Source organism: Myxine glutinosa, chromosome 2 (assembly GCF_964187855.1).
Source record: "Myxine glutinosa chromosome 2, kmMyxGlut1.1, whole genome shotgun sequence".
NCBI classification, from domain to species: Eukaryota; Metazoa; Chordata; class Myxini; order Myxiniformes; family Myxinidae; genus Myxine; species Myxine glutinosa.
The window spans coordinates 101054712-101079283 of NC_136262.1; the positions used below are offsets into that span (position 1 = coordinate 101054712).

The following is a 24572-nucleotide window of genomic DNA, read 5'->3' on the forward strand; positions in this document are numbered from 1 at the left end:
ACAAACGAGACGGCGAGTGGACGAGTGAGGTCTGCTCGCTTTGGGCACGGCGGCTGGAAGAGCGAGTTGCGCACCAAGGTCGTTCCCGTGCACAGACTTTGCGCCAACAAGTGCATTTTCGCGTGCAAGGACGTCGAGGCCTGTGACGATCTTTGACGATTCCTGACGGGGTTCAAGAGCAACTCGGAGCTAAGTGTCCACAATAAATAACACACATTTATTTTCGTTCTTTTATATTTCCCTTTGTTGGTATTTGAGTCTGTATGGGGCCGCTCCAGTTAGGACTTTATTTTATCGTGCATCATTTGGTTACCGGCATTTCTTCAATAAAGCCGGTATTTTCGTACAGTAAATACTGTGTCGTTTGAGTTAATTTATTCAGGTGCAAAGACGTCGGGTGTAAGCCGTCCAGGTAAGTTCATCATCCTCCTTTCCCTCGCGTGTAAAGAATACCGTCATTTTTGGATTGAATGCCTTGGAGTAAAGCTAGTTTGGTCATCCATGTCACCCTGCGGGGTTCACTACAGTGTCGTCACACGACAACTGGTGTCTGGAGTGTGGGATTCGGACTCCACGGGCACTCGGTGTTCGGAGGTTGCGAGATCGACATCCGCTGGGTGCAAATTGTGCCCAGCATTTGGAATCGAAAATTTTTAACAATTGAACTTCCCTCGTCGAGGGGGGAGGTAATCGTAGTTCCGGGGTGTCCAACTTTTATAGTTATTGGTGTACGAAGCGCACCATCGTGCTTTCGAAAAATTTACATTTTCTTTTTCTGAGGTAAAATACGCGCGAGTGAGAACCGCTTTGTCAGTACGTAATGGCGGACGTGAAAGGCATGGCTGAGCGGGTGGAGGATCCCGAAGAACTTGAAAGTGGGCCGGGGCTAGGTGGTTTTGAGAATAGGATTGAAACCTCCCCCGCTCCTGAGGGATCTGGCCAGGAGACGGGTCCAATGTCTTTCTAGGCCATGTTAAATTTATTAAGGGGAATGAGTGACGAAATGAAGGGAATGAGTGAAGATATGAATGAATTGAATGAACAAATGAATAACAACAGTGAACGATTGGAAGCCAGTAGTGAACGATTGGATGCTGGGACTGAAGAAATAAAAGCCCAAAGAGAACAAACAAATGAATTCAAGGAAGAAATAAAGAATGAATTTGGGGCACAGGAGAAGCCATGCGCAACAAAATTTGATTCAAAACAGGAAGAGATGGCAGTGGGAATGGAAGAGTGTGAAACACAAACTGATACACTTTGGGCACAGGAGAGGGAAAATCTAAATACGGCATGTTTGGAAGTAAATGGGGAATGTTTGGAAGTAAATGGGGAATGTTTGGCTGGAAAGGACCTGGAAGGTTGTCGGGCTTGTGTGGATGCCGGAATGCACCAAAAGGGAGAGGAATTGGGACTTGTGTAGCACCAGGGCGGTGGTGCGGAGCAACAGGGGGTAAAAATATTGGAGGCCCGTGTTACGGAACCGGACCCGGTGAGTAGAGATAAAGACCTGTTGGAGCCGCAAATGATTGGTGATAATGATGTGAATGATTTGACACAGCGGCTGGAAACCTTGGACAGTACCGTCGGGAATGGGTTGCTCGAGTCCAAGAGAGTCTGGGAGATCGTCGGTCCATTGAATGTCCCCAGGATGAGATTAAATTGACCAAGGGGACCCTCACCACGAACTACGATTGGGTAACAGAGGCTCCAAAATTGAATACCCAGCTGGTGGGGGGGGGGGGGGGGGGTTGGCTCCGAGCTGGATTCGGAACATGGAAGAGTCGGGAGATAGAGCCTTGGTAAAGCTGGTCCACATAGAGCATTTGGAACAGCTGCAGGGAGGGGCAAAATAACCCAAGGATGGGGATGTTACCTGCAGCTGCGGTTGGGCACGCGAGGCCAAAATTTTCAAAAGTAAATTTAAAATGAAATTGAAATTGAAATGGGAGTTTAATTTGGCACAGCCTTTGAGGGAATTGGTCCCCGGGCTGGGGAATTCAGACCAGGAGGGGTCATTTGGGATGGCCTCGTGGGAAATTGCCCCAATTGGAAATTGGTTTATGCCAGCCAGATGGGGGGCTGTGCTGGAAGGATTTGGACGTGGGTGTCATGCGGGTCATGGTATGGCCCGGGCCGCACGGGGGGGGGGGGGGGTAGGGGGGGTCTGGAGGAGTGTGGCATCCCTTGTCCATCGGGGTGCCGCCCGAGCATGTATCTCGGGCCGACAAGGTCGCTGGACCCTGGTGGGGGTTAAGACCTCCAGGGGTCCGAGGTGGTTTCTCACAGGCACCTGGTATGGTGTATCATGGGGACCACTAGGGGGAGGTGTTGTGGGTCGCGCTTTGGTGGCAGCACCACGGATGGCCAACAAGGGCCTGATGTGGTGACCACAGAGCCTCTCCCTGAGACTCTGTGGCAGCCAGCATGTGATGACCTGCCATGCTGTGCTGGTCTATGGACACGGGTCAAACCGCATGGACAGGAATGGATATAGCTCACTGGACAACCAATGGGGCATCTGTGGAACGTGATGGTGTGAGAGTGATCCTCCACAGATGATCTGTTGTGATTTGTGGACTCTGCTTGGGAAGAGAACCATGGGATTGTTGAATCGGGAATTTGGAACGAGCTGAGCATACTTTCTTTGCTCGGCTGGCAAGTGTATGGAGAAGCACCCTTCTTTGGTGAAGGTAGTTGAATGTACTAATAATTGGCACGGGTAATGTGAGGTTTAGATGTAAATTTAAGGGTGAATTTTGTAAAGAGACTGTGGTGGTCACTGAAACCAGTAACACCACTATTGATCCAGGTATGTTAGACCAAAGTGTTGGAGACTGGGATAAAAATAGATTGAGTAGTAGGACACATCCTTCAAATGGCTACGGGGGGGGGGGGGCACCAATATTTGGACATGGGGTTGTGGGGATTCATGTTGTAAGGGTGGTGGTCGGTTTTTTGAGGGTTTTTTAAAAAATTTTTTGGTTTGTGAGTGCGTGAATGAGGGGATGTGGGTTCTGGGAGTGGAGGAGGTTTTGTTGTTGTAGTCTGTGTTCTCACTGGCTGGGGGTCGGGGTATGTACGCATCCGGGTGTAGTTGCTGCATGTGGAGGCGTATGTGCCCCTGCTGGCCCACCTTAGCTGACCGTATCGAGGTTGAAGGGCCAAAACGAGATGATGCTGACGACCTCGACTGAGGACCCGGTCAGTGAGGCACACTTGTGACCAGGTGTGTTTTGAAATTATATATAAATATATATATAATTGTTGCGGATCTTAGTTGTTGTTGTTGTATAGTTGTTGCGGATCTCAAACGTCGGCCTTTTCCCCTTACCAAGAGGGGGTTAATCCCCTTGTCTGTTACTGACCGACGTGATCCTGAAGTTACCCCGTTCCTTCCGGTCGGTATTAGGTAGGGTTGCTGGTCAATTTGGTCCTGTTACCTAATTACCAACACCGACCGTGAAGCAAGGAGATAACCTCCCACCTGAGCCGCAGCGTTAGTGGATACGCCGAGCGAAGCGAGCCGCGACTCTGGCCGTTAACAATGACTAAACCCGATTCTGAGCGGTTCCTAATCGTGCCACGTTTACCCAATTAGAGAAAGGACGGATGCGATCGGACAAGAGGAAACAAGAGAATAGAAAGAACAAAGATTCTAGATTCTAGTCGGGAAAAAGATTCTAGTCCGGAAGAAGAAAGATTCTAGATTATTATGTACCAAAACATTTTTCATTCATTCATTCATATATATATACATGTATTTATGTGTATCTATACATATATGTATATATCTTATACATATATTTATATATGTATATATCTTATTTATATATGTACATATATATATATATATATATATATATATATATATATATATATATATATATATATATATATATACAGTATATATATATATATACGTATGTATAATTATATATATATATAATATACATATAAACTGTACATATCTATGTCTTTATACACACACACACACACACACACACACACACACACACACACACACACACACACACACACACACACACACACACACACACACACACACACACACACACACTTCCACCATGCTGTCGTTCAAATCGTGAGCCATCCCTTTATATGGTTAACTTGTATTCCTTACAAGGAGAATCTCAGCTTGCATCTTTGACAGCATCCACAAGAGGCATCATAAGCAGTGTCCCAATGAGAGGTCATATCAGATCACCTATCTTGGTTTGCGAAAATATATTAAAAGATAAAGTGTGTAACTGTGCTCAGTGAGACAAGAAACTATCAATGAACCTGCAGTGAAATCTCTATGGCAGCCTCGTGGTTACTGCAGAGTTGATGGGCCCGAACCAACCACCGATGAGCCTCGATTATCCGTGCGTCATCCGTGCTCGCCAAACTCTGCATCAGCTTCAAGGATCTCTCCAGTAGGAGCACAGCCTGTGTGGCTTTGCCCTGCTGCACATAAAGCCTGCCACAGCATGCAGGATCGATCATTCATGTGCACAGGAATTCCTCCAGTTTGATGCTCATCAGGCACATGCAGTCAACGACATTCCATCCATGCTTCTCAAATACTCCTTGTGTCCAGGTATTAATAATCCATTGGAAAACTCCATGTGGCCATCGTGCTAATTGAGATGTAAATTATTATTTTTAAAAAACAGATCTTGAAAATGCATTTGTGTGTCGAAGAGACGGGTTAATGTCCGGTTTCAACGTCCCCTTTCACCAGTGGCCAGTGTGCTTCAACTTGCATCATCTTACTTTGCACCACCACAGAAGGAAGACTTTTTTGTCAAGTTAACTGGACTGATAAATCAACAGTAGGCCAGGCACCTGGAGTGAAGAAGCCACAGCTGAGCAGTTAAGCTATTTTTATAAGGACAGGAAAATAACAGCATTCATATGATTTTATCTAAATTCTAAACAGAAGATGTGTACCCATAGACACCTTTCTTTATACATAACACCAATTAGGACATTGCAATATGTGATTATATATGCTGTGTCTGTGTTGTCACTAAACTACTCCCTCAAACTTTTGTGAAATCGTACCGCACTTCTGGTATCCACCTAACTCTGCCGTGTGTATGTCTTAAGGGTTTTGATTTTTGATTTCTCAAAATTGTTTTTAATTAATTAATTATTTGAAAAAAATAAATATTTGTTTCAATTTAAATCTGCAACTTCAATTGTTTATAAAATGTAATATCACGTATATTAAAGATACATTTGTGCAAAATATTTTTTTGTATTATGATTGTTGTAAACCATGACAACACAGCAACTCAGGTACAGTCATCTATCTATATATTTACATATATATGTATATATTTATATATTGTGCTATATTGTCTGTGTTGTCATGTTTATGTCATTTCAATATTGTCAATATTGTCAAGCATGTCAATATTGCTATATTGTTTTATATCATCTATTTATATTGATTGTGTTGTCACCGAACTACTCCCTCAAACCTTTGTTTCCGTGGTTGTGAAGTGTTTTTCATAACGTTTGAAAAACGTTTGTTTGTAAGGTGTTTTGAATTACTTAGTGGTGAGGTGTTTTGAATTACTTAGTGGTGAGGTGTTTTAAATTACTTAGTGGTGAGGTGTTTTGAATTACTTAATGGTGAGGTGTTTTGAATTACTTAGTGGTGAGGTGTTTTGAATTACGTGGTGGTGAGGTGTTTTGAATTACTTAGTGGTGAGGTGTTTTGAATTAGTTAGTGGTGAGGTGTTTTGAATTACGTGGTGGTGAGGTGTTTTGAATTACTTAGTGGTGAGGTGTTTTGAATTACTTAGTGGTGAGGTGTTTTGAATTACTTAGTGGTGAGGTATTTTGAATTACGTGGTGGTGAGGTGTTTTGAATTACTTAGTGGTGAGGTGTTTTGAATTACTTAGTGGTGAGGTGTTTTGAATTACTTAGTGGTGAGGTGTTTTGAATTACTTAGTGGTGAGGTGTTTTGAATTACTTAGTGGTGAGGTGTTTTGAATTACTTAGTGGTGAGGTGTTTTGAATTACTTAGTGGTGAGGTGTTTTGAATTACTTAGTGGTGAGGTGTTTTGAATTACTTAGTGGTGAGGTGTTTTGAATTACTTAGTGGTGAGGTGTTTTGAATTATGTGGTGGTGAGGTGTTTTGAATTACATGGTGGTGAGGTATTTTGAATTACTTAGTGGTGAGGTGTTTTGAATTATGTGGTGGTGAGGTGTTTTGAATTACATGGTGGTGAGGTATTTTGAATTATGTGGTGGTGAGATGTTTTAATTATGTGGTGGTGAGGTGTTTTGAATTATGTGGTGGTGAGGTATTTTGAATTATGTGGTGGTGAGGTGTTTTTAATTATGTGGTGGTGAGGTGTTTTTAATTATGTGGTGGTGAGGTGTTTTGAATTACGTGGTGGTGAGGTGCTTTGAATTACATGGTGGTGAGGTGTTTTGAATTATGTGGTGGTGAGGTGTTTTGAATTATGTGGTGTTTAGGTATTTTGAATTACATAGTGGTGGGGTGTTTTGAATTATGTGGTGGTGAGGTGTTTTGAATTACATAGTGGTGGGGTGTTTTGAATTATGTGGTGATGAGTTGTTATTAATTTTGTGGTGATGAGGTGTTTTCAATTATGTGTGGTGGTGAGTTGTTTTCAAATACGTGGTGGTGAGGTGAAGTACCTAATATACTCTACATATATCTGTGCAGTGTCTGTCACATCCCATCACGTCACTGAACTATACTTGCTCAAACTTTTGTGAAATCGTCCCAAACTTCCAGTCTGCACCTACCCCTCCTGTGTGTATGTTCTGAAGATCTCCTTTTTGAATTATAATTTTATTTTTTCAACCTAAATCTTCAACCTAAATTGCTTATAAAAATGTAATATCACATACAATACAAATACATTTGTGCAAAATAAATGTTTGTATTATGATTGGTGTAAATCATGACAACACAGCAACTCCGGTACAGTTATTATCCTCAGCTAAAGCAAGCCCGTTCCTCTGTATCAACGCGTGGTGAGGCGAGCCATGCTACTATATACATATTTCCATATTTATACACACATATATATATATATACATGTCATTGTCCATATGTCATTTGATCATGGCCTAGTCTATTGTTTACCAGAACAATAGAGTTTAATGGTGGATTTTCAGTTTATAAAAGGTTAAATTTTCCAATTTCCCGGTGTAAATGTACCTGCCCTGTGTTGTTATGAGCTCTATCTCCAGCTGTACCATCTCCGAGACATCCAGCCTGCTTTCTTGCAGTTCTTCCAGTATCTTCTCAGCATTCATGAGGTTCTGCTCAGACTCTTTCAAGGTGCTGCACATTAAGGAGCACATGTGCTTGGCAGCAAAGGTTACACCGGGTCATAAAATTACAAGATCACATTGATAGCAACCTCTTAATACCAATTGAACAACAAAGGTTACAAAGTATTGCCGTGTGTCTACCCTGTAGTGAACACCACAGGGCGACTCAGATGACCAAATGAGCTTTAACTCCAAGGCGTTCAATCCAATGGCGGACATTCGTTATACGTGCAGGGGCAGTGAGGGGAAGAGCCACGAGCGCTTACCTGCACGGGTCCACCAGCTGTCTCCACACTTGCAATGATTAGTTCAAAACCGACACAGGATTTAACTGTACAAAAATACCGGCTTTATTAAAGAAATGCCGGTAACAAAATAATGCACGATAAAAACGATGATTCCTAAATGGGATGTCCCCATACAGACTCGAATACAGACAAAGGGAACAAATAACTGGAAAATAAATAGGTGTGTGACTGTGTGTGGTTCTCAACTAGGCACTTAGCTCTGAGTGTCTCTTGAACCTCGTAAGGAATCGCCCCGGATCGTCACAGGCCTCCACGTCCTTGCGCGGGAACCACAGGCTGCACCTCCACCAGCGGGAACTAGGCCTCGCTGTGCAGCTCCTCCCTCTCCCGCCGAGCACGAAGTCAGCAGCTCGCGCCCATTGCACTCGCCCCCGCTCGTCCCCGTCGATCTTGTTCACCAACACCGATGTGCCAAGGAAAAGCAAATGCGGCCGTGCCTTCAATCGGAACCCCGCGCAAAGAGAGCACGCAAATGCGTAAGCATTCCACCAACACCTCCAAGTCCAGCTCAATATGCACTGTATGTGTGAATGTTCTTTATGAACTCCAGATGCCGAGAGCCTATCTGACCAAAGAGCGAGAGAGAACCAAAAGGTAGAGTTCGCTATGGAGTCCCGAAGCAAAGAGATATACAAAATCGTGACCGTTCTCAATGAATGTCCCTCACTCAAGAGGACAAAATGTCGGGGACACAATCCTTTGTACTCAAGGCTCTGAGGTCATCCTACGAATTCTGCGTGTCCGCTCCTATCAGCTTGTGCCATCTCATTGTTCTTGGTGTCCTGACCAATCACTACTCTTCTGAGCGTGGCCTCCCGAACCTGACTGCTTGATGTGGTGATGTCGCGGTTGGCAGTGCCAGCGGTATTGTTCAATGTCTTGTTCCGGTCACTTTTATTTAGTGTTATAAATGCGCGATTTCTTAGCTTGTGTGTGTGTTGCTGGTGTCATAAGGAACAGAGGAAAAATAACAGAGGCCATTACATACAGGGGATTAATTACCCATAATCCCTAACTAATTAACATAACCCCACATCTCATGATGGGAACGAAGATACGCACTTACACGACATCCGGTTTAAACAAATTTCCGACTTATGATACACGGGGTTCTTCTTCTTCATCACGACATACGGAGCATGGTAATCTATACAATTCTACCTGGACTAAGGTATTGCCTTCCCCCCCCCCACAAACGTAACAGTATTCAACCTCAATCATCAAACTCGGGCTGTATTTGCTCAATTTGTGTGGGATATTGTTTAAGCTGTGCAGTGGCCTTTCCCAGCGTGCAGTACATAGAGAAGAGGGTGTGGAGAATGTCCAACCTCTCCTGCACTGAGGGTGCAAACAGAGTTCCACACAAAAGGATCCTGCGAGCTGTCTCTGCGTGCTGCCTTGCTTGGGATGCAAGTCCTGTGGATGGTATAGAAAGGGCAAAACCCCATATACATAAAATGCATCCTTATGGAGTGAAGCCTCGTCAATAACCTTACATGCAAAATAAAGCGAATTTTGAATGGTCAAGAAGAGCAGGTTTTGTATCATGATTTGAAAACAAAATGTTTATGCAATAATTTGAATTTGGTGAATTGAAATTCAAGCAGGGCAAGACTTACCTAATACCGAAAAACACCTCCCATGTGAGGCCCACAGTTCATCATTTCTACTCTTGTACATGTGTACTCACCACGGAGGTGCAAGTAAGCATGAGCTAGGTCCGTGTAGGCCTGTGCCAACCGCCAGTGCCCATCTCCAAACAAAACTCGTGACAATGCCACACAGCGCACAAGTTCAGCGACTCCCTCTGTAGCCTGCAACGTCATTCCTCAATGCGTAAGTTGTCCGTAATAGGGCCACCATTCCTCAACATGCAACCATCCATAGCAAGGTCATCAACATGCAAGTTTCCTTAACGAACCGTCCATGTGGAGGGGGAGGGAAGAGGGTGGGTGTGAGGGTTGAGCCGTGGCCAATGTGGAACTGTGACATCACTATCTTGCCCCTCTTCAACAAACCATATTGTTCTTGCATCCCATAGGACTTGCAATTGTTTTCAGCATGCGTACTGAGTTCCCGACAGTATTTCGCTTTCTCTTACACTTTTCATTACTTTTGTTTCTTCAACTCGTATATAATGAATATTTATTGCCTTGTGTTTTGCAGTGCTTTGATTTGTCCTTTTGTTGTTTTGGTGCAGCAATTTTGTTAAGCCTGATTCTGCGGTTTCACGAAACCATGGTCACTTAAGTCCATTTATATTTGTATGAAAAAGCAATGACTAAGACTGATACTTAAGTCTGAAGAGCAGGACCAGAGTACTTAGTCTGATAAAACTTGTCGCAAATATTGAAACACTTTGACCATATCGTGTGTTTTCAGTTTGTCTATTATATTGCATTCTCTGTGATCTTCATTTGCAGGAAGCTCTCCTCTGTTAGCTTTAGTCATTAAACAAATACTTAAACTCCACAAACTTTTCATCTTCACCAACATGAAAAGATTTGCAGATAAGTAAAATAAAAACAACTAAGTGACTATCTGTGCAACTGTGCCAAGACAAAATCACCTTGTAATTAGACATCCATTAAACAACCATCAGTGAGACTGTAATTAGACAACCACATACGCAACAGTAGATAGACAACCATCCAGTTATTGGTGTTTGACAGTCACGGTTGTGACTGCGACCAGACAGCCATAAGCACCACTGTGCTTAGACAACAATCAGCGAGTTGTAACTAAATAACAATCACTGCATCTTTGACCAGACTATCGTCAGCCCAAGTTTTGAAAGACAATCCATGTGTTATACTGACTATACTCAAAGATCAGTCATACTGACTGTGGCTAGACAACCTCCCATGCGACTTCAACTGGACAACAATCCACAGGGTAGTAGTTAGACAGCCATCAGGGTGACAGTAGCCTGACAAACTCCCACATGAGAGTGGCAAGATAATCTCCCATGCCACAGTGGTAGACCACTTCCTGAGCGACTGCAGTAAGACAACATCATGTATGACTGTAACTAGCCAGGCTCTCATACGACTGTGGAAAGACAACATGGCACACGACAGTGGCTATACAAATGCCAGTTATACTGTGGTTAGACAACCTCCCATGCAACTGTGATTAGGCAGGCACACTCTCATGTACTGTGGTTAGATACCCATCCACAGGACTGTGGCTAGACAACCTTCCACACAGGATTGTGACTAGACAACTCCCACATGACTATGGCTAGACAACTTACACGTGACTGTGGCTAGACAACCTCCCACATGACTATGGCTAGACAACTTACACGCGACTGTGGCTAGATAACCTCCCACATGACTATGGCTAGACAACTTACACGCGACTGTGGCTAGATAACCTCCCACATGACTATGGCTAGATAACCTCCCACACAGGATTGTGACTAGACAACTCCCACATGACTATGGCTAGATAACTTACACATGACTGTGGCTAGTTAACTCCCATTTGACTGTGACTCGATAACCTCTAATATGACTGAACTAGACCTCCCTTGTGACTATGGCTAGACAACTCCCATGTGACTGTGGCTCGACAACTCCCATGTGACTGTGACTCGATAACCTCCCACAAGACTGAGCTAGACCTCCCATGGGACTGTGGCTAGACAACTCACATATGACTGCGATTAGACAACCACCCATATGACTGAGCTCGACCTCCCATGGGACTGTGGCTAGACAACTCCCACCCAACTGGGGCTAGACAATTCCCACCCAACTGGGGCTAGACAATTCCCACCCAGCTGGGGCTAGACAACTCACACATGACTGTGGCTAGATAACCGCCCACATGACTGAGCTAAACCTCCCATGGGACTGTGGCTAGACAACTCCCACCCAACTGGGGCTAGACAATTCCCACATGACTGGGGCCAGACAACTCACACATGACTGTGATTAGACAACCTCCCACATGACTGAGCTAGACCTCCCATGGGCCTGTGGCTAGACAACTCCCACCCAACTGGGGCTAGACAATTCCCACCCAGCTGGGGCTAGACAACTCACACATGACTGTGGCTAGATAACCTCCCACATGACTGAGCTAGACCTCCCATGGGACTATGGTTAGACACCTCCCACCCAACTGGGACTTGACAACTCACACATGACTGGGGCCAGACAACTCACACATGACTGGGGTGAGACAACTGACACATGACTGGGACTTGACAACTCACACATGACTGGGGCTAGACAACTCACACATGACTGGGACTTGACAACTCACACATGACTGGGGCTAGACAACTCACACATGACTGTGGCTAGACAACTCACACATGATGAGCTGGACCTCCCATGGGACTCTTGCTAGATAATCTCCGACACAACTGTGGTTAGACAAACTCCCACATGATGGTGATGAAATAACCGCCGTGTGACTGTGGTTGACAACATCCCACATGACTGTGATTAGACACCCATCCATCCCATGTTGCCAGACCACCACCTAAATAATTGTGGCTAGCAACGTTCCATGGACTGTGGCTAAACAAACTCCCGCATGACTATACCTGGACAAACTTTTACACTAATTTGGCTGGATAACGTACGGTGTGACTGCAGTGGACAACTTTTCTCACCACTTTTGTTAAACAACCTCCCATGGAAATGTGGCTAGACAACCATTTCAACAGGATTGTGATTGGATAACCATTAAAGTGTAATACTGTTTGCTCATGAAGATCCCCGATTATTCCCATCTTTTTATTGGGTGAACAGAGAAAAGGCTCGATGCTAATTTGGCTGGCCAGGTTTGATGTTCAACTGAAGGTGACAGGAATTTGTAATTTGTTTAAGGTGCTGGTGGTATCTCACATAGTCTTTGCCAAACCACCATATAATCTTTAATCAGCATTTATATAATATTCTATGTCAGTGATTATGTCTATCTGTCTGTCTGTCTGTCTGTCTGTCCATGGGTGGGGATTCAAAAACAAATCTCCACTATTTTGTTTCCTCGCATAGCTTTGAGGCCTGTTTTGTTAGGCCCACGGTTTATTGCTCTCTCTCTCACAGTTTTATTTCAACTCTAATTCAATATCTCATTTCATTTTTCACAGTCGCTAAGACGGTTTTAGACTCGGTTGCAAAAAACGGGAAGAAAATTCGATGAAAGTTACCGTTTATAGAACAAAATGCATTTTCAAAGGCCTGTAACATGAAGTCCATTGAGACTCCCTCACAGCTTTATCTCGACTCTAATTCACCATCTGATTTAATTTTTATCGATGGTTTCAGACTCAGTTTGAGCAATAGTTGAGAAATTTACGCACATACGGGAAATTGCCGAGATCGGCACGGTATATCATACACCACCCAAATAACACAGACGGGAAATTGTCCAGAGATATTTCTTCATTCTTATTTTATGTTACCATCATTCATCATTACTATACGAAGGTAAATGTAATCCTGTTTAAACTTCCATTTATTCCATCGATGGGGTTTGTATATGTCCCACTACTTTACACAAATTTAACATAATTTATTGTGAGGTGTGCATGTTTGTTGGGAAATCAGGGTAACATTAGATAAGAGAAGGACCAATGTTTGTCCAACCTGCTCTTAAATATAATTGAAGTGCATGCACACTTTAAATACGTTTATTTGGAATCTTTAATTTTAAAAATGTCATTTTGTATGCTGTAACAAAAAGAGTAATTTTGGATTTCGCTGGACAGAAGGGTGTAATGTAATGTTCTTATACACCGCCCATAACTTTTTTCCCAGGGACTTTCCCATTTGAGCTGTATTCTTTATATAATCGGAATGTTTTATTCTTTAGACGTAATGAGGTCGAGGTGTTCATGTTGGAACACATTGAATCTGGTCCACTGCTGTATGTCGTGATCCCGTGCAGCCACATGTTGTGCACATTGTTTTGTCAGGTTCTTGGTGCGAGCTGCTCTCGATGTCAGAATATGCTCTGCTCCATTCCATATGCGTTGCGTGCGTCCGAGCTGTCTTTAGCTCAAGGTTGCGTAATGTGGGGCATGCGGGTGGTCACTCCTGCTTCTTTATGTCAGCACTATCTCAATAAGTTGCATGAGGGTCAATTGTAACTGCCATTTTCGAAATGAATAAAAGAATGAGGGAACAGAACGAGACTACCAATGAATGTCGTGATTCTCTCCCCCTCCCCTGTGAGTGATCCACTCCCATGTGTGTGACCCACTCCCCGGTGTATGATCCACTCCCCATCTCCAGTGTGTGTAATCCTCTCTCCGGTGTGTGATCCACTCCCCATCTCCAGTGTGTGTAATCCTCTCCCCGGTGTATGATCCACTCCCCTGTATGTGACCCACTCCCCTGTAAGTGACCCACTCCCCTGTGTGTGACCCACTCCCCTGTGTGTGACCCACTCCCCTGTGTGTGACCCACTCCCCTGTGTGTGACCCACTCCCCTGTGTGTGACCCACTCCCCTGTGTGTGACCCACTCCCCTGTGTGTGACCCACTCCCCTGTGAGTGACCCACTCCCCTGTGGGTGACCCACTCCTCTGTGAGTGACCCACTACCCTGTAAGTGACCCACTGCCCTGTGTGTGACCCACTCCCCTGTAAGTGACCCACTCCCCTGTGTGTGACCCACTCCCCTGTGTGTGACCCACTCCCCTGTGTGTGACCCATTCCTCTGTGAGTGACCCACTACCCTGTGTGTGACCCACTCCCCTGTGAGTGACCCACTCCCCTGTGTGTGACACACTACCCTGTGTGTGACCCACTCCCTGTGTGTGGCCCACTCCCCTGTGAGTGATTCACTCCTCTATGTGTGACCCACTCCCCTTTGTGTGATACACTCCCCTGTGAGTGATTCACTCCCTGTAGTGTGATCCTCTCCCCGGTGCAGTGTGCGTGATGTACAGTGCATTCAGAAAGTATTCAGACCCCTTCACTTTTTTCACATTTTGTTATATTGCAGCCTTATGCTGAAATCGTTTAAATTCATTTTTTTCCCTCATCAATCTACACTCAATATCCCATAATGACAAAGAGAAAACAGGAGTTTAGAAAGTTTTGCAAATTTATTAAAAAGAAAAAACTGAAATATCACATTTACATAAGTATTCAGACCTTTTGCTATGACACTTGAAATTTAGCTGAGGTGCCTCCCATTTCTCGTGATCATCTTTGAGATGTTTCTACACCTTGATTGGAGTCCACCTGTGGTAAATTCAATTGATTGGACATGATTTGGAAAGGCACACACCTGTCTATATATGGTCTCACAGCTGGCTATGCATATCAGAGCAAAAACCAAGCCATGAGGTCGAAGGAACTGTCTGCAGAGCCCAGAGACAGGATTGTGTCGAGGCACAGATCTGGGGAAGCCTACAAAAAAAAAGCCTGCTGCATTGAAGGTTCCCAAGAGCACAGTGGCCTCCATAATTCTTAAATGGAAGAAGTTTGGAACAACCAGGACTCTTCCGAGAGCTGGCCGCCCAGCCAAACTGAGCAATCGGGGGAGAAGGGCCTTGGTAAGAGAGGTGACCAAGAACCCGATGGTCACTCTGGCTGAGCTCCAGAGATCCTGTGTGGAGATGGGAGAAACTTCCAGAAGGACAACCATCACTGCAACACTCCACCGATCTGGGCTTTATGACAGAGTGGCCAGACGTAAGCCTCTCCTCAGTGAAAGACACATGAAAGCCCGCTTGGAGTTTGCAAAAAAGCACCTAAAGGACTCTCAGACTGTGAGAAACAAATTCTGTGGTCTGATGAAACCAAGATTGAACTGTTTGGCCTCATTTCTAAGCGTTATGTCTGGAGGAAACCAGGCACCGCTCATCACCTGCCCAATACCATCCCAACGGTGAAGCATGGTGGCGGTAGCATCATGCTGTGGGGTTGTTTTTCAGCAGCAGGGACTGGGGGACTGGTCAGGGTTGAGGGAACAATGAACGGAGCAAAGTACAGAGATATCCTTAATGAAAACCTGAAACAGAGCGCTCAGGACCTCAGACTAGGCTGAAGGTTCACATTCCAACAGGACAATGACCCTAAGCACACAGCCAAGACAACGCAGGAGTGGCTTAGGGACAACTCTGTGAAGGTCCTTGAGTGGCCCAGCCAGAGCCCTGACTTGAACCCAATCGAACATCTCTGGAGAGACCTGAAAATGGCTGTCCACCGCCGGTCCCCATCCAACCTGAAAGAGCTTGAGAGGATCTGCAGCGAAGAATGGCAGAAAATCCCCAAATCCAGGTGTGCAAGGCTTGTCGCGTCATTCCCAAGAAGACTCGAGGCTGTAATCGCTACCAAAGGTGCTTCAATTAAGTATGAGTTAAGGGTATGAATACTTATGTCAATGTGATATTTCAGTTGTTTTTTAAAAATAAATTTGCAAAACTTTCTAAAATCCTGTTTTCTCTTTGTCATTATGGGGTATTGAGTGTAGATTGATGAGGGAAAAATGAATTTAAACGATTTCAGCATAAGGCTGCAACATAACAAAATGTGAAAAAAGTGAAGGGGTCTGAATACTTTCTGAATGCAATGTAGGAGGGATGGGGGCAGAGACGGAGAGGATTTGAGCTCTTGAAGTCACATTTTACATGAGGTGTAATCACACATTTCAAACTGTATTTCCCATGTGCACGCACATGCATTCACATGTTATCGGAAGTAAATATATTGTGTAGATTACATCATTTGTGGATCTGATAAATTGGCAGTAACTATTTTGTAAAACTGAATGTGCAGCATCTAAATGAAGATGTCCAAATGTCACACACGTCCATGCCCGTGGGATTCCCACGGGTGCCCCCACTAGTCTACCAATATCAGGGCTGGCAGGCGGATCCTCCAGCTTAACATCTATTCGATGGGAGGGGCACACACTGACGCCTCACCCTGCACGTGAAACACCAGGGCGGCAGTTTATAGCTAGCTCGAGAATCAACCCAGGCAAGGTAGCTCAAATGTGAGGGTAACTAGTAGAAAGGGTAACAAAAGGGAGGGTAACTGCTAGATAACTATTAGAATGACTGTTGTAAAATAACCATAAGTATAACCAAATACATAACAAGTACACATACATTCAAAGTACACCGCCCCATGCCAAATAATTAAATATGCTGCAGCGCGGCATTGCCGGGGCGCCTCTGGCGCCCGGCAATACCGCAGTGCAGCTCATTGAGGCTGCATTGGGAGGGAGAGGTGTACACTAATTGATTGATTAATTGTATAATTAAAATCAATAAAAGATTATCACAAAATATTTTCATAATCAATTGGCTAATCGCATAACTAAACCACTAGTGCTTCATCCGAAGATGTATCTTTTAGAAATTTAATTAAATAAGTCATTTATAAAAAATTAAATAATTAATTGATTACTCAATAAATAATTAATCGATTAATCAATAAATAATTAAGAGATGAAATGATTAATCAATAAATCAAAAATATCCTTGATAGCCACATCACTTGGTCACTCATGTCCAAATATTAGCTTCCCAGCTCAAAAGGTGCCTGAGATATTGGCCAAATGAGAAAGAAAATAAATAAATGATTAATAATGAAAATAAATAAATAATAATCATAAAAAAATTGAATTATTAATCAATTTGGTCAGAGAACAAATAAACTACCACTATTTCATCAGAATGTGTAACTTAAAAAAAAAATTTTTTTGGTCATTAGTCGAATAATTAAATAATTAATCGATTAATTGATTAATTAATAAATCAAAAATATCCTTTGCAGCACAATCACCTGGTCATTGGCATGTCCAAATATCAGGTTCCTAACTCAAAAGGTGCCTGAGTTAATGGTCAGAAGAGAAAGGAAATTTGATTAATTAAATAAGTACTTAATTAATCGCTAATAATTAAATAACTCCTCAATTAATTGATTAATCAAAAAACAAAAAATACCGTTTTTGACAAAGGACTTGCTCACTATTGTGCCGAAACTTCAGCTTCCTAGCTCAAAGGGTGGCTGAGATATCGCCCGGACAAACAAACAAGAAAACAAACAAGTACACATACATTCAAAGTACACCGCCCCATGCCAAATAATTAAATATGCTGCAGCGCGGCATTGCCGGGGTGCCTCCGGCGCCCGGCAATACCGCAGTGCAGCTCATTAAGGCTGCATTGGGAGGGAGAGGTGTACACTAATTGATTGATTAATTGTATAATTAAAATCAATAAAAGATTATCACAAAATATTTTCATAATCAATTGGCTAATCGCATAACTAAACCACTAGTGCTTCATCCGAAGATGTATCTTTTAGAAATTTAATTAAATAAGTCATTTATAAAAAATTAAATAATTAATTGATTACTCAATAAATAATTAATCGATTAATCAATAAATAATTAATAGATGAAATGATTAATCAATAAATCAAAAATATCCTTGATAGCCACATCACTTGGTCACTCATGTCCAAATATTAGCTTCCCAGCTCAAAAGGTGCCTGAGATATTGGCCAAATGAGAAAGAAAATAAATAAATGATTAATAATGAAAATAAATAAATAATAATCATAAAAAAATTAAATTGGTAATCAATTTGGTCAGAGAACACATAAACTACCACTATTTCATCAGAATCTGTAACTTAAAAAAAAAATTTTTTTTGTCATTAATCGAATAATTAAATAATTAATCGATTAATTGATTAATTAATAAATCAAAAATATCCTTTGCAGCCAAATCACCTGGTCATTGGCATGTCCAAATATCAGCTTCCTAACTCAAAAGGTGCCTGAGTTAATAATGGTCAGAAGAGAAATGAAATTTAATTAATTAAATAAGTACTTAATTAAACGCTAATAATTAAATAACTCCTCAATTAATTGATTAATCAAAAAACAAAAAATACCGTTTTTGACAAAGGACTTGCTCACTATTGTGCCGAAATTTCAGCTTCCTAGCTCAAAGGATGGCTGAGATATCGTCCGGACAACCAAGGAAACAAGAAAACAAACAAGTACACATACATTCAAAGTACACCGCCCCATGCCAAATAATTAAATATGCTGCAGCGCGGCATTGCCGGGGCGCCTCCGGCGCCCGGCAATACCGCAGTGCAGCTCATTGAGGCTGCATTGGGAGGGAGAGGTGTACACTAATTGATTGATTAATTGTATAATTAAAATCAATAAAAGATTATCACAAAATATTTTCATAATCAATTGGCTAATCGCATAACTAAACCACTAGTGCTTCATCCGAAGATGTATCTTTTAGAAATTTAATTAAATAAGTCATTTATAAAAAATTAAATAATTAATTGATTACTCAATAAATAATTAATCGATTAATCAATAAATAATTAATAGATGAAATGATTAATCAATAAATCAAAAATATCCTTGATAGCCACATCACTTGGTCACTTATGTCCAAATATTAGCTTCCCAGCTCAAAAGGTGCCTGAGATATTGGCCAAATGAGAAAGAAAATAAATAAATGATTAATAATGAAAATAAATAAATAATAATCATAAAAAAATTAAATTGGTAATCAATTTGGTCAGAGAACACATAAACTACCACTATTTCATCAGAATCTGTAACTTAAAAAAAAATTTTTTTTGGGTCATTAATCGAATAATTAAATAATTAATCGATTAATTGATTAATTAATAAATCAAAAATATCCTTTGCAGCCAAATCACCTGGTCATTGGCATGTCCAAATATCAGCTTCCTAACTCAAAAGGTGCCTGAGTTAATAATGGTCAGAAGAGAAATGAAATTTAATTAATTAAATAAGTACTTAATTAAACGCTAATAATTAAATAACTCCTCAATTAATTGATTATTCAAAAAACAAAAAATACCGTATTTGACAAAGGACTTGCTCACGACTGTGCCGAAATTTCAGCTTCCTAGCTCAAAGGATGGCTGAGATATCGTCCGGACAACCAAGAAAGAAAACAAACAAGTACACATACATTCAAAGTACACCGCCCCATGCCAAATAATTAAATATGCTGCAGCGCGGCATTGCCGGGGCGCCTCCGGCGCCCGGCAATACCGCAGTGCAGCTCATTGAGGCTGCATTGGGAGGGAGAGGTGTACACTAATTGATTGATTAATTGTATAATTAAAATCAATAAAAGATTATCACAAAATATTTTCATAATCAATTGGCTAATCGCATAACTAAACCAGTAGTGCTTCATCCGAAGATGTATCTTTTAGAAATTTAATTAAATAAGTCATTTATAAAAAATTAAATAATTAATTGATTACTCAATAAATAATTAATCGATTAATCAATAAATACTTAATAGATGAAATGATTAATCAATAAATCAAAAATATCCTTGATAGCCACATCACTTGGTCACTCATGTCCAAATATTAGCTTCCCAGCTCAAAAGGTGCCTGAGATATTGGCCAAATGAGAAAGAAAATAAATAAATGATTAATAATGAAAATAAATAAATAATAATCATAAAAAAATTAAATTATTAATCAATTTGGTCAGAGAACACATAAACTACCACTATTTCATCAGAATCTGTAACTTAAAAAAAAAAATTTTTTTTGTCATTAATCGAATAATTAAATAATTAATCGATTAATTGATTAATTAATAAATCAAAAATATCCTTTGCAGCCAAATCACCTGGTCATTGGCATGTCCAAATATCAGCTTCCTAACTCAAAAGGTGCCTGAGTTAATAATGGTCAGAAGAGAAATGAAATTTAATTAATTAAATAAGTACTTAATTAAACGCTAATAATTAAATAACTCCTCAATTAATTGATTATTCAAAAAACAAAAAATACCGTATTTGACAAAGGACTTGCTCACTACTGTGCCGAAATTTCAGCTTCCTAGCTCAAAGGATGGCTGAGATATCGTCCGGACAACCAAGAAAGAAAACAAACAAGTACACATACATTCAAAGTACACCGCCCCATGCCAAATAATTAAATATGCTGCAGCGCGGCATTGCCGGGGCGCCTCCGGCGCCCGGCAATACCGCAGTGCAGCTCATTGAGGCTGCATTGGGAGGGAGAGGTGTACACTAATTGATTGATTAATTGTATAATTAAAATCAATAAAAGATTATCACAAAATATTTTCATAATCAATTGGCTAATCGCATAACTAAACCACTGGTGCTTCATCCGAAGATGTATCTTTTAGAAATTTAATTAAATAAGTCATTTATAAAAAATTCATTGATTACTCAATAAATAATTAATCGATTAATCAATAAATAATTAATAGATGAAATGATTAATCAATAAATCAAAAATATCCTTGATAGCCACATCACTTGGTCACTCATGTCCAAATATTAGCTTCCCAGCTCAAAAGGTGCCTGAGATATTGGCCAAATGAGAAAGAAAATAAATAAATGATTAATAATGAATATAAATAAATAATAATCATAAAAAAATTAAATTATTAATCAATTTGGTCAGAGAACACATAAACTACCACTATTTCATCAGAATCTGTAACTTTAAAAAAAAAAATTTTTTTTGTCATTAATCGAATAATTAAATAATTAATCGATTAATTGATTAATTAATAAATCAAAAATATCATTTGCAGCCAAATCACCTGGTCATTGGCATGTCCAAATATCAGCTTCCTAACTCAAAAGGTGCCTGAGTTAATGGTCAGAAGAGAAAGGAAATTTAATTAATTAAATAAGAACTTAATTAATCGCTAATAATTAAATAACTCCTTAATTTATTGATTAATCAAAAAAAAATAAATAGCGTTTTTGACAAAGGACTTTCTCACTATTGTGCCAAAATTTCAGCTTCCTAGCTCAAAGGATGGCTGAGATATCGCCCGGACAACCAAGAAAGAAAACAAACAAGTACACATACATTCAAAGTACACCGCCCCATGCCAAATAATTAAATATGCTGCAGCGCGGCATTGCCGGGGCGCCTCCGGCGCCCGGCAATACCGCAGTGCAGCTCATTGAGGCTGCATTGGGAGGGAGAGGTGTACACTAATTGATTGATTAATTGTATAATTAAAATCAATAAAAGATTATCACAAAATATTTTCATAATCAATTGGCTAATCGCATAACTAAACCAGTAGTGCTTCATCCGAAGATGTATCTTTTAGAAATTTAATTAAATAAGTCATTTATAAAAAATTAAATAATTAATTGATTACTCAATAAATAATTAATCGATTAATCAATAAATACTTAATAGATGAAATGATTAATCAATAAATCAAAAATATCCTTGATAGCCACATCACTTGGTCACTCATGTCCAAATATTAGCTTCCCAGCTCAAAAGGTGCCTGAGATATTGGCCAAATGAGAAAGAAAATAAATAAATGATTAATAATGAAAATAAATAAATAATAATCATAAAAAAATTAAATTATTAATCAATTTGGTCAGAGAACACATAAACTACCACTATTTCATCAGAATCTGTAACTTAAAAAAAAAATTTTTTTTTGTCATTAATCGAATAATTAAATAATTAATCGATTAATTGATTAATTAATAAATCAAAAATATCCTTTGCAGCCAAATCACCTGGTCATTGGCATGTCCAAATATCAGCTTCCTAACTCAAAAGGTGCCTGAGTTAATAATGGTCAGAAGAGAAATGAAATTTAATTAATTAAATAAGTACTTAATTAAACGCTAATAATTAAATAACTCCTCAATTAATTGATTATTCAAAAAACAAAAAATACCGTATTTGACAAAGGACTTGCTCACTACTGTGCCGAAATTTCAGCTTCCTAGCTCAAAGGATGGCTGAGATATCGTCCGGACAACCAAGAAAGAAAACAAGAAACCAGAGTGAAAACTGAGTACTCTCTTTCAGCGTGCGTCACTGCCGAGCCCCCTTTGGTGCCCGGCAATGACGATTTGCAATGCCTGGAGATGGCATAGGAAAGGAGCGGTGTACAACAAGAAAACAAGTACACATACATTCAAAGTACACCGCCCCATGCCAAATAATTAAATATGCTGCAGCGCGGCATTGCCGGGGCGCCTCCGGCGCCCGGCAATACCGCAGTGCAGCTCATTGAGGCTGCATTGGGAGGGAGAGGTGTACACTAATTGATTGATTAATTGTATAATTAAAATCAATAAAAGATTATCACAAAATATTTTCATAATCAATTGGCTAATCGCATAACTAAACCAGTAGTGCTTCATCCGAAGATGTATCTTTTAGAAATTTAATTAAATAAGTCATTTATAAAAAATTAAATAATTAATTGATTACTCAATAAATAATTAATCGATTAATCAATAAATACTTAATAGATGAAATGATTAATCAATAAATCAAAAATATCCTTGATAGCCACATCACTTGGTCACTCATGTCCAAATATTAGCTTTCCAGCTCAAAAGGTGCCTGAGATATTGGCCAAATGAGAAAGAAAATAAATAAATGATTAATAATGAAAATAAATAAATAATAATCATAAAAAAATTAAATTATTAATCAATTTGGTCAGAGAACACATAAACTACCACTATTTCATCAGAATCTGTAACTTTAAAAAAAAAATTTTTTTTGTCATTAATCGAATAATTAAATAATTAATCGATTAATTGATTAATTAATAAATCAAAAATATCCTTTGCAGCCAAATCACCTGGTCATTGGCATGTCCAAATATCAGCTTCCTAACTCAAAAGGTGCCTGAGTTAATAATGGTCAGAAGAGAAATGAAATTTAATTAATTAAATAAGTACTTAATTAAATGCTAATAATTAAATAACTCCTCAATTAATTGATTATTCAAAAAACAAAAAATACCGTATTTGACAAAGGACTTGCTCACTACTGTGCCGAAATTTCAGCTTCCTAGCTCAAAGGATGGCTGAGATATCGTCCGGACAACCAAGAAAGAAAACAAACAAACAAGAAAACAAACAAGTACACATACATTCAAAGTACACCGCCCCATGCCAAATAATTAAATATGCTGCAGCGCGGCATTGCCGGGGCGCCTCCGGCGCCCGGCAATACCGCAGTGCAGCTCATTGAGGCTGCATTGGGAGGGAGAGGTGTACACTAATTGATTGATTAATTGTATAATTAAAATCAATAAAAGATTATCACAAAATATTTTCATAATCAATTGGCTAATCGCATAACTAAACCACTAGTGCTTCATCCGAAGATGTATCTTTTAGAAATTTAATTAAATAAGTCATTTATAAAAAATTAAATAATTAATTGATTACTCAATAAATAATTAATCGATTAATCAATAAATAATTAATAGATGAAATGATTAATCAATAAATCAAAAATATCCTTGATAGCCACATCACTTGGTCACTTATGTCCAAATATTAGCTTCCCAGCTCAAAAGGTGCCTGAGATATTGGCCAAATGAGAAAGAAAATAAATAAATGATTAATAATGAAAATAAATAAATAATAATCATAAAAAAATTAAATTATTAATCAATTTGGTCAGAGAACACATAAACTACCACTATTTCATCAGAATCTGTAACTTAAAAAAAAATTTTTTTTGGGTCATTAATCGAATAATTAAATAATTAATCGATTAATTGATTAATTAATAAATCAAAAATATCCTTTGCAGCCAAATCACCTGGTCATTGGCATGTCCAAATATCAGCTTCCTAACTCAAAAGGTGCCTGAGTTAATAATGGTCAGAAGAGAAATGAAATTTTATTAATTAAATAAGTACTTAATTAAACGCTAATAATTAAATAACTCCTCAATTAATTGATTATTCAAAAAACAAAAAATACCGTATTTGACAAAGGACTTGCTCACGACTGTGCCGAAATTTCAGCTTCCTAGCTCAAAGGATGGCTGAGATATCGTCCGGACAACCAAGAAAGAAAACAAACAAGAAAGAAAACAAACAAACAAGAAACCAGAGTGAAAACTGAGTACTCTCTTTCAGCGTGCGT

At 40.0% G+C, this 24572-nt stretch overlaps 1 protein-coding gene across 1 annotated transcript in view; it reads right to left on the reverse strand.

The window, feature by feature from the left end:
• The window catches only part of LOC137421515 (tetratricopeptide repeat protein 23), a 72863-nt gene that overhangs the window by 43324 nt on the left and 4967 nt on the right, over positions 1–24572 (reverse strand). The window contains exons 3-6 of the mRNA XM_068107644.2: positions 9330–9453; positions 8899–9055; positions 7216–7338; positions 4306–4483 (exon numbers count right to left, since the gene is read on the reverse strand). Of these exons, the coding sequence (XP_067963745.2) occupies positions 4306–4483; positions 7216–7338; positions 8899–9055; positions 9330–9453 (582 nt within the window). The remainder of the gene's footprint in view (positions 1–4305; positions 4484–7215; positions 7339–8898; positions 9056–9329; positions 9454–24572) is intronic.